At 44.8% G+C, this 14,028-nt stretch overlaps 1 protein-coding gene across 3 annotated transcripts in view; it reads left to right on the forward strand.

Moving 5' to 3' along the window:
• The window catches only part of FNDC1 (fibronectin type III domain containing 1), a 91,489-nt gene that overhangs the window by 13,882 nt on the left and 63,579 nt on the right, over window positions 1-14,028 (forward strand). Inside the window, exons 2-4 of one of the 3 annotated variants that reach the window (XM_032485276.1) lie at window positions 10,662-10,880; window positions 12,812-12,898; window positions 13,330-13,398. The exons of 1 other annotated variant lie outside the window; for it this stretch is intronic. In XM_032485276.1, coding sequence (XP_032341167.1) covers window positions 10,662-10,880; window positions 12,812-12,898; window positions 13,330-13,398 — 375 coding nt within the window. The remainder of the gene's footprint in view (window positions 1-10,661; window positions 10,881-12,811; window positions 12,899-13,329; window positions 13,399-14,028) is intronic. One more of the 3 variants, XM_032485277.1, reaches the window with a different exon arrangement.

Genomic DNA, 14,028 nt, shown 5'->3' on the forward strand with positions numbered 1-14,028 from the left:
GGAAGTAGAGTAAGTCAAGGGCCAAGAGTGAGGATTTGGCACCATGGAGTCTTCCCAACATTCGTAAGATCTCGTTCAGTGCAGAGAGCCCATGTGCCCCTGTGGATTCAGCTTCTACTGATGACTTCCAATTGTATTCCTTTGGTTCTGATTTCTCTCCAGGACTCCATTTATTCCTTGTAGTTATAATTACAGCTGAGAGGCAACCAAGTGTAGTAGGAGGAGCATGGTCTATGGTTTTGGGTCAGCCTGGGTTTGACCACTGTCACATACTAGCTGTGTTCCTTGGAGAGTCACTTAATTCTAAGACTCAGTTTCCTCATTTATAAAAGTGGGGATACCAAAGCACAGTTCACTGGGTTATGGAGATTCAAGATCTAATCGTTGTGATAACGTAGAGCTCTTTAATCTCTTCTGGTGTAGCTCAGAAACTGACACGTGGTAGGGACTCAGTAAATATCTATTGCAGAAGCGAAAATGGCTGGCGAAAAGGAATGAATTAAGTTTGACATTTGCAGAGTGAAACTTTGGTGGCTTATTTGCTTGCTGTGGGGGCTTGCTAGGTGTACAACAAATGTTCATTTCCTCTCTTCTCCTTTACTTCTCTCTCGATTTTCTCCTGGTCACAAATGGCCCCACTGCGAAATTTCAACTTTTTTCTCATCAAGTGTGTTGTGCATTTTTTCATCTTCATTGATAGATTATTTCATCTTCACTGATAGATTATTTGCCAGTCATCACAGTGATTATCTGAAATATTTAAAATTTTAAATATTAAAAAGTTTTTAAAAAAGTGACTATCATTAGCCATCTGGGCTGTCCCTGGGTCCATGCAGTGGTTGGCCTCTGATCACATCTGCCCCATTTGCTCTGTTTCATACCTTCTTCTCCACAGCATTGGCTTGGCCTCTCTTCTAAGGGCATTTTTCAGGGAGATTTTTGAGTAGGATGAGTGGTGATTTCTAGCGACAGTAATGCCCAAGTGTTTAACATAGTTAGACAATGACTTTCACATTTTGGGACAAGGAATGAATTTTCAGGGAGTTTTTCTTGGCTGTCATGTCAACAGTTTATAGTAGGCTGAGTGTAAGCTGGACCAGCAAACAATGGTAATTCTTGAAGAAACTATTTCTCAGTTGTGAACTGAATTTGAAGAATGTGCAAAAGATTCCATGAAACCCTGGAAACTACCGCTTTCTTAAAGGGTCTCTGATGCCCATCAGCTGCAGGCAGGAGTCCCGTACCCCATTCCCAAACCTTTAAGGTGTTTTCTCTTTAAAGTCCCTTGTTTTCTTATTGTTGTCATAAATAAACATATCTATGGAATTCTTCCAATTACATTTCCTTAAACCATTCTGGAAAGCTGGTGGTTTAGACAGGGAAAAAATTCTTCAGTTTTTCCTCTGGAACCATAGTTTTTTCTTACTTGGTCCCGGAATAAAATGGCCAAGAGCTTTCAAACCTTAACTCCTAATGATTGCATTCTGCCAGCTCTCTCGGTTAAGTCCACTCTGATTTCTGGCTGCATCATGTTCTGGTGAGAACTTACTCAAGCCCAACCATACAGATCAATAAAACATTGACATTGTTAAAATTAAATTCCCGGAGTGGATCCCTTAAAAACAACAAACAGAAAGAAATGAGTTAGAGCATCTCTCATATAGAAGTCAAGAGAAAAATGGACTTTTTTTTTTGGATCCAGAAAGGATGGTATCAGGTCGCCACAGACTGGGCTGCTGATAACACAGTGTCTGATGAGCCATGGCCAAACAGGTAAGGGAACTGTCTATCTTACTTGGGAGCAGAGAGGCTCTCAGGGACCTAGGGTCTTCCTGTGTTTCTACTCTGCCATCCCAGGCCCACTGTCATTCTCAAGCTGGTCACTTGATTTTCCAAGATGGCTGCTGTGTCTCCAAGTATCAGGTTGACATCCCAGGGCGGGGGAAATGGAGGAGGATACAAAAGGCAAAAAGCACATGACAGCAGATCCTGATCCTTTTACAATGGTTTCCTGGAAGTGGCAGCAGTAACTTCCTCGTCTGTGTCATTGGCTAGCGTTAACCACACGACCACCCCTGGCCACAGGGAAGCTGAAGGGCCATGAAGATGTGGTATCCTGGCCTCTGTTGTAGAGGAAAGAGAGGGAGGAAGGAGCAGCTGGGAGTGGCTCCTGGGTACCCAACCCACAGTGGCCCCGCAGCAGTTTCTGAATTCAATGCAAACTGCCAAACTGTTCTTAATTAGTTGGGAAACTTGGCTAGAATGGGACTGACTAATACAAAAACCAACTTGAAAAATCTCAGAAAACATCTTGAGGGAAAAGGCAGATTCATTTTAAGAGTATCCTTTGGGCTTGAGAATTTGATTTCAGCTTTGCCATTTCCTGTTTGTTTTGAAGCAGAATCCCTTGGTGCTTCATTTTCTTGTCCATTTTTGTGTTCTTCTGCTCTGTGGGTCTTCCCCGAGTTGGTGGGGGGCGGGGGGAGAGGAGAGAAAGAAGATAAGGAAGGGGAATAGAGTGAGGAGAACTGTATGAACAAATATCCTGGCTTTCTCTCCCTTCTCCCCTAAATACAAACAACCTAGAATCTAGAACATTCTAGGAAAACTCTGCCCATCGGAAGCCATTAACCTTGAGGTGATGGGAGAGCATTTGAATGACAGCCTTTGTTTACCAGCATCACGGAACTGTGGCTATGCTGAGGGTGCAGGTGGCCTTGGATGGGAGGCTGGGGGCCAGCTACTATGGAGAAGGGAAGGGGACAAAGGAGGAAGGGCTGCCTGAGTGGCTTTGGGCTCTTCCCATGTTCCCGGTGGCCTCAGGCATAACCCATTTGCATGCAGCCCCCAGGGGGAGAAGTTCCCTGAAGCCAAGTGTGAGGATCACCTCTGTCCAGGACAGGAGGCCACCTGAAACTGGCCCAAGGTGGAGGATGTTTGCACAGAATTGGATGAGAGTGTGGTGGCGCTGACCATCTAGAGAGGTTGGAAATGGACTTGGACAAACTCTACTTAAAGATGAGCCAGTGGCTCGAGTTTTGAGACTTGGATGTCTTCACCATTTGGCTTCTTTGAGCTGATGGAGAAAAAATGTGATTCACAATTGTATTCAGTGACCATCTAGTGCCCTTATAAGCACGTTGGCATGTAGTCCTGTGAATCTGGCCTTTTAGTCTGAATAAAATGATGCTTTGTTGTTATCAAAATACTAGAAGATGCCTGAGGGGCTGGGGATGTGGTGGGAGCTCAGGTCTAGCAGAGGCCGGGGTGAGGTGAAGGGGAGTACACACTGGGCCCAGTGGCCCCTCTGGTCATTAGAAACCCTGTCTGGCTGCTCCAGCCACACCCAAGAGCCGCCTGGGGCATTTGGAATCTTCCAGCTTCTCACTCTGCTCAGTCCCAGCCTCACCAGGACATATGACAGGACATACTTGCCATATTTGGGGGCGTGGGGGTAGAATCCAGTAAGTCACCATGACCTGGAGAAACTGACTGGGTTTTGAGGAATGTGAACCAGGGTTGAAGTCTGGAGATCCTGGCTGCCCTTGGTCTCTGGAGGGGCCCGGGGCATCTGCTGGCCTTGGTGTTTCTCTCTGTGTGAGGACGGCACCATGTGGCCCCCCTGGTGGGGTCAGAGGTTCGTTTGCACGGCTCTGTCAGCTCCCTGGAGTGTTTTTTAAGTTTCAAGACTCCAAAGGCATAGCATTTGGTTTCCTTTTTTATGCACTTATCCCTAAAGGACCACACCAACCGTGGAGAATGGTTTTCTTGAACTCCACACGTATCGTGAAATCTCAGAAGAGAAGCCAGGCCATTATTTTAACACTCAGTCTCTGTCTCCCAAACCCAGCTTTCCAGGTGGAAAACTCGGTCAACTATCTAAATTTTACTAGGGTCGGTTTTACCCCCACAGTTAGTTGTAAAACACCACATACCTCCCCTCCCTCTTCTCCGCTTTTTTTGAAGGGAAGGGTCATAACTGTATGGCAAATGTCCCTCCAACATCCATTTGAAAAATCATTTAAAACTCAGTCACTCATTTCAGTGTTTTGCCTGCACGTTGCCAACCATCTGGCTGTTTTGACCTTTCTGGATATTCCTGAGCTGTCTGATATCTTATGGATAATAGCTGAATTTTTCCAAGTTTCCTCAGAATCTTAGTCACGGAGTCATATACCACATCGCTTCCTCCGCCAAGCTACACTGCAATTTCAGTCTATCCTAACCTTTTCTGGCATATCAATTGGATTTTTGGTCAAACATTTGTGGCTACACTGAGATCTGTGTTTTCTTCATTTCAGAGTCTGGGAAGCATTTGGCGGTTTTCAGTGGAAAGTAAAACTTGAATTTCAAACAAAGAAGAAGTAGAGAGACTTACATAAACATGAAGGTTTTGTTGCATTAGAGAGCAATCCTGGGTAGACTTAAGAAATAATTTTAGCATTTGGGGGTTTTACAGGACTGGTTTATTTCAAAGGCTCTTAACATTCCTTTGGGGGTTCTCGCCTTAACCACGGTTGTCCCCGCACCCTCCTCGGCCACGACCCGCCAGACTGGGTGGGCTTCAGGGAGCCCTGGGCTAAGAGTGACAGCTATCCCTGACTGCTATTTGCTTTCATTTCTTTGGGTGTGTCTGCACTGGCAGCCTTTTGTGACCAAATGTACTGGCTGCGGGGGTAGCTTCAGAAAGTTATTTTTGACTTCCATAGAAGATCTTGATTAATAGTCTCTTAATCCATTAGGCTCTAACTGCCAGTGGCAAAAACCCAACTTGAACTAGTTTAAATCCCAGAACTCCACGGCTTGTGGGACTGCACATGGGGAAGGGCAGGCGTTGAGCTGGCCACAGTGATGCCTGGATCGAAGGCTCTGACTGCCCCCAGGCTCTCTCTCCATCTCTGGTCTCATCACCACCAGCATCACCACCAATTCTGGGATTGTCCCTTCACAGCTTCATGACGGGAGTGCAAAGGCAGTGCCCAGGGTCCAGCTCCGATGAGAATGATTCCCGTGGAGTCTCCTGGGCCGGGTGGGGTCATGTGACAAGAGGTCTGTCACCAGAGGATTGGAGGAGACTTCCCAGGGAAGAGAAAAACAGTGCGTCCTTCACAAGCACATTTAGGATTTGCTGCCTCCTAGGGATTTTAGGGGCTTGGGACTCTTTAGGAAGGTGGGCAAGTGGGAGACTTTGGACGCAATTATTTTTAGTTCAGGGAACCCTGAACTTTCCTTCTTGTAGTCTAGGAAGTAGCCCTTGGCGGAGACCCCTTTCCAGGAACGTATTTATTTTTGGCCCTTGTGGATGCGCCGGTCCACTTAAGGATGGGCGGGCAGTGTGAACCAAGGGAGCGAGTTTCATTTTGAACCTGTTCAGTCTGGAACTCACATGGGCCTGTCGAATAGGCAGTAGGGCCTTTCGGTCTGGAACGGTTAGGTGAGCGCTGGACATGAGGAAGTCCTCGGCTGTGCTGGTATCAAAGCCAAGGTAGCACCTCACGCTCCCCTCCCCAGAGCCATCCTGGGAGGGGTCTGCCTGACTTCCCTGGAGGCCAGGCTGGTTTTCCCAGATTCCTTAGGCCCCTTGGGAGAGGGAGGGAATTCTGGAGGTGGGGGATGAGCCCTTGAACAGGTCTGTACCCTAGGCCTTCAGGGGCTGGGATAGCCGTAATTCTTCTCCAGACTTAGCTTTCATCTCGACCTGTAGCCCTTCCTCATGGACCAGGCTCCCATGGGAGTCTCAGAATTGAAACAGGACACTGGGGAGTTGTCAGGATCAGCAACTAAAGGTTTTCTCCCGGAGTTAAGGTGGAGCTCACCTGCTGGCTGCCAGTGGACTGAGTCTGGACTGAGTCGGGGTGTGTGTGTGTGTGTGTGTGTGTGTGTGTGTGTGTTTCCTCATATAATATATTTTTTTAAAACTTAAGTGAATTAGTGTAAAATTGGGAGGTTTCACCTTAAAACCAGGATTTTCAGCTTCTTAGAAAAGCCCCAGAATATCAGAAAATCTGGGTCCTGAATTCCTTTTTGTCAACAGGTGCCTGAAACTAAATTGTGCCTTCAGGCAGAGTATGTCTTCACTTGTTTGATTCATCTTTCTGGTCGTTGGAGGTGCTTGGGTTGGAGACCTCAGTTGACCTCATTAGTCTAATGCCTCCTGACATACTTTCCTTCAATCCATCAGCCGTTTAAGTGAGTATTGAGTGTGTGGTCCGTACCCGGTGCCCAGAGAGGTGCGAGTAGGAAGGTGGGGGGAGGGACAGGTGAGGTATTGTGCCCCCTCCACCATGATAAATGGGCCCTGGGAACCTAGCTCCGGACTCAGTCTTCCCAAGTGTGTTCATCAGCCCTGGAGGCCACTCTGCAGACCCTCCAAGGACAGACAGTGCAGAGCTGTCTCAATCTTGGAATCCATCCTTGAACAGATACAGGTCTGTATTTTCACCCTTTAACCAAATTGACCTTCCAGGGCCCTCTAGGATAAGACCTGGAGTTTGGAGCTAGACCAAAGTAAGAACTCTGGGTGCTGACTCTCCCTGATTTTTTTATTCCCAAACAGACCAACGGAGGTCTCATGGGAGCCATTGCATGGAGATGTCCAGCTTGGCAATGATCAGGTATCTGAAATCTCATCAAAATACCATTTTGCCACTCCAGAGCTGGTAAAATATTCTTGAATCTGGATGAGGTTTACTGGTATGAGCTGTGGCAATGACTCTGTCGTGGTATGAAATTGCTTGAGTCATAGCAGACTCTGCTGGCTGCTGCTCCTGTCTGGAGCACCTTACCATCTGTCTCCATTCAAAGACAGCCTTGAGCAGGGGGAGATGGGGGAAGACACAGACAGGAAATTCTTTTTACTTAATCTAACATCCCTTAGGCTGCAGCTTGAGCTCCCTTCCTCATTTTGCCTCCTGTGGATGCGAAAACAACTTTTCACAGCCAGGACCTGTCATGCATATTCTGTGAGGTTACCTCCCAATGTTCCCTGACTCGGGCCATGGAATTCCTATCGTGTTGACTTTGGGTTCATCCTTTTTCTCTTTGGAGAAGCAGTTCATGGGACACATAGCTTTAAAGAGTGTACCCCGTGTCATCTTCATTAAATGAGAATACTGAAAACTCTTACAAAAGGGTTATAGACTTCATTTCCCTAGCAGAGAGGATGGTCTGTTCTGATTTTCTAAGAACGCTTAAAAATCAATAAGCAAAGATGAACACCCTTTGTCGTGTTATGCTATGTTATGACGTGTTATGTCAAATTTCTGCTACCAGAATGCTAATCCTGAGACACAGAACCCAGAATGCAGGCTGCGGACCCTGAAACCAATTTCACACTCCTTAGGTCTTTACTTCACATTTAAGGAATGAAGTCATGAGACCTACAAAATGATGGTCAGGAATAGAGCAAACTGTCATGTTTCTAGCCCTAAGAATATCTTCTGCCAAGTAATCCAAGTTCATACACATTGGTCTGTGCCTGCCTGGAATGGTCCTCCCGTGGACGGAGGCTGGTTTGGTGAACTCATGCAGATCTAAGGCATTGGTGTGTGAGGGGTGGGCCTGAATGACCACACGCTTCCTTCCATCTGACCTTCCCGTTCTTCTTTCCGAGCAAGGCAGGGATGCTGTTCACTGGGCAGCATCTGCAATGACATCAACTTTAAGTGTCAAAGTTGATGAGAACCCAGGGAATGAAAATATCTCTTCATTAAGTCACTGGAGTGTTTAACTGGCCTGAATTGTGTGTGTTAGGGAGTGGTGTGGGAGGAGGGGTTATGGCATATTGCTCTAAGGCTTTTGGAGAACCTTAAATTCAAGATTGATTTTACAAGGAGATTGACCCGAAGGCTCCCTCTAAGGGGTGATTTCAGGGTCCCCACTTTATGTTCAAAAACCACCTTTATAGGTAACTCTCTAAGGCCTAAAATGTCACAAATAGAAAGTTGTTCGTTTGGCTTGAGATTTTGTTAGAAAAATGCAAATATTGTTCACTTATTCCATTCCCTTCAGAGAGAGGGGATGAGGACAGGCAGCAGGATGGGCGGTGACTGTAGGTGGATGCGGGGTGACCCCCGAGGGGAAGTGGTGCCAGAAGATGGGGTAGACGGTTGGCCTCACAAGTTGGTTTTAGGATGCTGGTGGCTTACTAAATTCATTTTCTATGGGTATGGTCATTGGTCATTTATGATCAGGGACAGATTCTGAGAGTCTGTGAGCTGTGGGAAGAGCCAGGCTTTGGAAGTAGACACAGCAGGGTTTGCATTTAGTTCCACCCCTGCTACAGCTGTGTGACCCTGGGCAGTTCTCCTAACCTCTCTGTTCCAGGCCTTGCTTTCTTCATCTGGAATACTGAGGGAGTAAATAGCACCTCCCAGGTTGTATGTGTGAAGAGGACCTCATGCGATGTAAGTCTGAGTGCTGAGCACCGTGGGCGGCAGGTGGTACACACTCAGTAGGCCCCCCTTTCCTGTCCATCGCCTTCTCCCGTTTTTATATGCTTTAGAGTTGTTTTACGCCATATGGCCTTTTTCTTCGCGTGTACTTGCTGACTCAGGCAGCTATCGGGCTGAGACCCAGTGATGGTACTTGACCATTGTTAAGAGGAGAACAAACAGACTCATGCACGGACACACTTGGAGACTGAAGGGTAAGTGGAAGGGAATGGTGTCCGTTAGTTTATGGTGACCCAGGGGTAGTTGCCTCTTGGCCTTTTTTAATTTCCTTATCTTATTGGAGCTCCTGCAGGTTTTGAATGTCCCCCTTTCTGCGGGGCTGATGCAACCGTTAGAACGCGATTCTCATGTGAGTTGGAAATTATTCCGTGATGTGTCTGAGGACAGACGCACAGCAGGGAGGAGCAAGGAGCTTGCTTAGAAATTTCCTCTTTTCAGATATCAGTTGTGAACGTGTCATTTTCAGGCCTCGGCGGTTGAGCGCTGATTGAATCACTTACGCCCAGCAGAAAATGTGATGGCGTTTGGGTTTCCCAAGTCTCACGTTTCAGACTATCTGTCCACGACTGAACTTCCTGAAGGGAGATTTGGAATTGAACTGCAAAGAAAAGTGTCAGTCATGCATTCATTCATTCATTTTCTTCCTTGGGAGAATCACCCAACCATAGCTTCCCTTCCTGGTTTCGGAGACCTTGCTTGGCTTCCAGCAACCTTTTGGGTAGGGTGAAATCTCAGATGCCTGGAAGTGATTTCTGCAAACAAGGATTGCAACTCAAAACGGTCAAACACATGACAGAGAAGGAGGAGGGGGTTTTGTAGAGCTTTGGGAGAAATAAAGGACACTGAGGAAAGGGAACCCCAGGTCTCTGGCAAAGAAAATCCTGTGCAGTTTCTTAGGAGCAAAGAAGGGTCTATGAGAAACATGGCAGAGTGGCCATGATGCCTAATTTTAAATATCCAGACACTCACTAGTGTGCTGTCTTTCTCATCAACTCATCTCGGGTCGGCAGGACCCTCACCTCGGAAGCTGGGGAAGGAGTGCTTTGCGGGTTTTGGTCTGGGCCCATCTTCTGACGTCACGCTTTTGTCTCTAAAAAGGACATTCTTTTCCAAATGCTTTGAAAATTATTATATTGACACTCTGTTTTTTCATTCCTTGGATTCCTCTGGTGGGGTCACAGGAATTCTCTCTTTTTCTTATCACTTTACTCCTGAGGTGGTGGGGTAATTTTGGCAGGAATAAGTGATGTATTTTAGGATCAGCCATACTTACGTTCAGTATTTTCATTCAACGTTACAATCACATACTAACCAATCCATGTGTTATTACAAAACCCTCTCCTTTTCTTTTCTTCTATGAGAGTCCAAATTCATCTTTCTTAATGGTACTAAGTTTAAAGGTTTCTAAAGCCTTGCATCATTGAATAATCAGTTTCAGGCCCAGGTTGGCCCCCAAACTGTTGCATGACTGTTTAGCATGTATTTATGTTATGTTGCATTGCAATATTAGTTACTTCATGAGCTGAGAGATTTTGTTTGAAAAAATGTTATGTTTCATTTTGGTTATTTTTGAAAGTCAAGAGTACTCTCTTGGCACCTCATAATTGAAGCTAAAAGTGTAATTGTGCTTCTTAATAATTTGCCTTTCTTCTTCTGGGACAAGAGATGGAAACATTTAAATTAGCTACGTGCAGTACTTTCTTTACCTCCTTTTTAAGGTGTGGATGATCTTGGTTTGCTTTGTGAAGTGAATGCTTCAGTTACGTCATTTTGTCTAGAATGGGTGTTGTTCCTGATCATGAGAGTTTTATGTTATTCCTCTCAGAGCTGTTTTAAAGATTGTCCAGCTGTACCATGCAGGATATTAAGAATTTATTTAATGTACAAATGCTTCTGGAGAATATGTCAAATTACTATGTGTTAATCTTGCACTAGCAAGGCAACATCATCAAGCCGTAGAACACCTAGAGTTTATTTTGATTTGTTTCACTTTTGTTTTAAATTTGCCACCCACAGTTATCCGAAAGAAATACATAAAAGCTCATGGGTTTGGTATATGTGTTTTTCCTGTCATGTTGTAATGCTGTCCAAACATGACAGCACTCAATGTCTTTAGGAACAGACAGATTGAAAGTCATTTGCTCTTTTGCTAACAATATCAGAGACCATTGGGAAAAAAAAAATTCATTTTCCGAATCTGCCTGTTAGTTGATGGTTGCGCTGTTTGCATAGCTGACCACCCACTGAAGCCAAGGCACGTGAAACTGCTGTCCACTAAAATGGGCCTGAAAGTCACGTGGGACCCACCCAATGATGCTACCAGTAGACCCGTGGAGCATTACAACATTGCCTATGGGAAGTCACTGAAAAGTCTTAAATACATCAAGGTGAATGCGGAGACACACTCCTTCCTTATTGAGGATGTGGGTAAGTGAATCTCTGGTCTTGTTCCCAGTCAGAACTAACTGTACACCTACGTTCTCCTGCTATGCTCAGGGTGACTATTTATGAGACAAAACGTGGCCAGGCTTAGGGTACCAGCGGGTTCTTTAGGTAGCCAAGATCAAGAGGCTGGTAAGCAACAGTCTTCATCTTGCCCATGGGCTTCCCTATCCTGCATTTGAACTGAATCCCCTATTCCTGGATCTCCCTCCAAATTGATGTAGGAAACAATTTTTAGTTTCTGGATGTGTTTTTGGAAAATACGTTGATTCTCTTTTATCTCACAGAGACTGGACTGTTGGACAAGTGTGCAGCCTAATCCTGAGATGTCTAATTTATAAACCATTTTGTACTTAGGGGTGACTCTGGTCATATGTCCCTGTTGGTGTGTGTGATGTGGCCTGCTTAGCCACATCTGGTTCAAAGGTATAACATTTCTCCCCATTAAATATGATCCTGGAAGTTTGGGGTATTTAAAATTTTGCCTAAATATATTTCTTTAGAAGTCCAGGTGCAGCTGGTTTTGAACTTAGGCTCTGAGCTGCCTCCTATGGACCCTCTATCTTCTGCTTTTTTGGTCCCAGTAGCCCAGAGCTCCACTGATTCTACAATCATCTCACGATCCAACCTGAAGATGGTTGTTCCAATTGTTGCAGAGGAGAAAAACATGCAAAAAAAGAGAGCCCTAGAACTCTCTGAAAAACAAACAGTGCCTCCCAAGCAACTTTCTGATGAGTTAACTGGACAGAAGCAGAGACACGTGGATTAAATTTCTTTGAAATACGAATAATCTCAGAGCCAAGAAAGTGCCTAGCGAAGCATGATTTTGCTTTTTGTCTGAACCGAGAGCATTTCCCAGTTGGTCCGGAAAGTTGAGCCCAACCCTAGATGCCCCCAGGCCCAGACAGAAGTCAGAGCAGGCTAGGGCAGAGCGGGGGTCCCAGATGTGTTGCTATGCCTGGGCTCCTGGCTTGAGAACTGAAGTCTTGTTAAAGGAAAGCCTCTCACTTTGAGATATGCAATTATCATTATTGCCTTTGACAGAACTAACTCTTACCTCTCCAATCCTTCCTCCCCTCAAATGCCCATAAACTTTCATCTCTTCAAGGAATTGGCACCTTTGCTTACCTTTCACAAGACAGTGATTCGTTTTGAGGAAAACCAGCCCTACTAGAGTTTTGCTCTTCAAAGCTGCGAATTCAGAGTAGACTCACTTTCTAACATGGCGTCTTGGTTTCCATTCACATCCCAAAACTTCAGGAGCTCAGCCCAAGAGATCTTCGCTATTTGACCTTGACCCTTAGATGCAAGTCAAAAAGTGGAGCCCAATTATTTCAAGATTAGCATTTCCAAGATTCCGGGGGATGTTTTTCTAGATTTTTGTTGAAATAGTCAAAGAAAACATGCCCACATAGTAAGGAAGATATTTCATTGTGAAAAGAAGAAAATCTCATGAAGCTTTATTTACTGCAATGAAGATTTCAAGTGTGCTAAGTTTTATGAACTACATTGAAATTTTCTTACTAGTTTTTGGAGGTTTCCATTTGGAGTTTCCATATTATTTGCAGTTACCAACACTAGGTTAAAACAACTTTTTAACGGACAGTGCGTGACTGTTTCCTACATTGATTTCACATTAAAAAATTCAGAATCTTTTTTCATTGACTGCTGATGAGTCCAGGTTTATTACCCATGTCATGTACTTTGTACTAAGTAGATTTTGTGTTAGGTGTATGTCAATTGCCTGTGAGGAATGTTAGTGATTTTGATTAAAGAAAAAAGAGAAAGCGATAGTTAGACTTGTCACTTAATTTGGATTTTTGTATTTGGTTATAACTGGTATAAGGAAGACAGTGAATTAAGCTGTCATTCTCGGAGATTTGAAACGGTGGCTTGATATAAACCGTGTGTTTCAGAGCCGGGGGTAGTGTACTTTGTGCTGGTTACTGCAGAGAACCGCAGTGGAGTGAGCCGTCCAGTTTACAGAGCTGAAAGCCAGCCCGGTAAGTCCGAACTAGAATTGGAGGATGTGTTTTTGTTACTTAGATTGGGAGAAACGTCCCTCCCTGCTTGTTCGGGTCAAGACTAATTGTGAATCACTAACGGGTTCTCGGACAAGAACTGTTTAGATTTGTATAGTAAGCTGAAAGATTGAAAACCAGGGGTGCTTTATCCCTTCTTGTAAAGTAATTTTGATGTAGGTTATGAGCATTTTGTCTTAAAGTTTGGAGTACTCGCTAGAGTAAACCACGTATAAAAGACCAAAAATATGTGTTGTCCATACAGTTTAGGTGCCTAGACACTAATATGGCCTGAACAGATCTTTCTGAAGATTGTTGAGAAGACCATTGAAATATATATTAGGGATGCTCTGAAATGTGGAAAATCCGATAGTCCTCCTTTCTAACTATCAAGTTGCATTTTCCTAATTTAGGAGGTGAATGGATCAAGATTGATGGTTTTCCCATTAAGGGTCCAGGACCATTTAATGAAACCGTCACAGGTACTATGTGCTCATTCGGTTCATGTCTTCACTGAAGCACCACCTCGAAAGAGGGCTGTGCTTCTGTCACACACACGTGCTCACAAACCTTCATGTAGTGCCCATCGCTAAACTAACTCACCTGCCGCACAGTTTTGGTCGATCTGCTCTGCACTTGATGGACCAGGCTGCAGCCAGTGTCGCTCATTTCTCACCGCTCTCTCATGTTCTGGTGTGGGGACATGTCTGCGTCTACATCGGGGGATGCTGTTGTGCTGTTAACAGGCAAATATGGTGGTTGAGATGGCAGTCTTGGCCCAGTGAGGATATTTACAGCTCTTCTACCTGTGGATGCATAAATGAATGGGGCCACCAAACAGTGGCTTTTATTAGCTAATATGCTGCATCAAGGCTTCTTCTCTTTTCTTATCCATGGGATATTTTGGCGACATGTTAGATATCCTGCCTTCCATCTCTGCTCCATATTTGTATATACGTATGTTTTACCATTTGGATGTTGATGTTGTCTGGTCATATTGTTTTATTTGTTGAGAGAAGTGTTGACATTTCTTGTGTGTTTCTTGAATACATTTAATTAATGGTTAAAAAAGAATGTAAACTATAAGCAGTTATTTCAGACAGTGGTTGGAT

This window comes from Camelus ferus, chromosome 8 (genome assembly GCF_009834535.1).
Source record: "Camelus ferus isolate YT-003-E chromosome 8, BCGSAC_Cfer_1.0, whole genome shotgun sequence".
Taxonomy (NCBI): Eukaryota; Metazoa; Chordata; class Mammalia; order Artiodactyla; family Camelidae; genus Camelus; species Camelus ferus.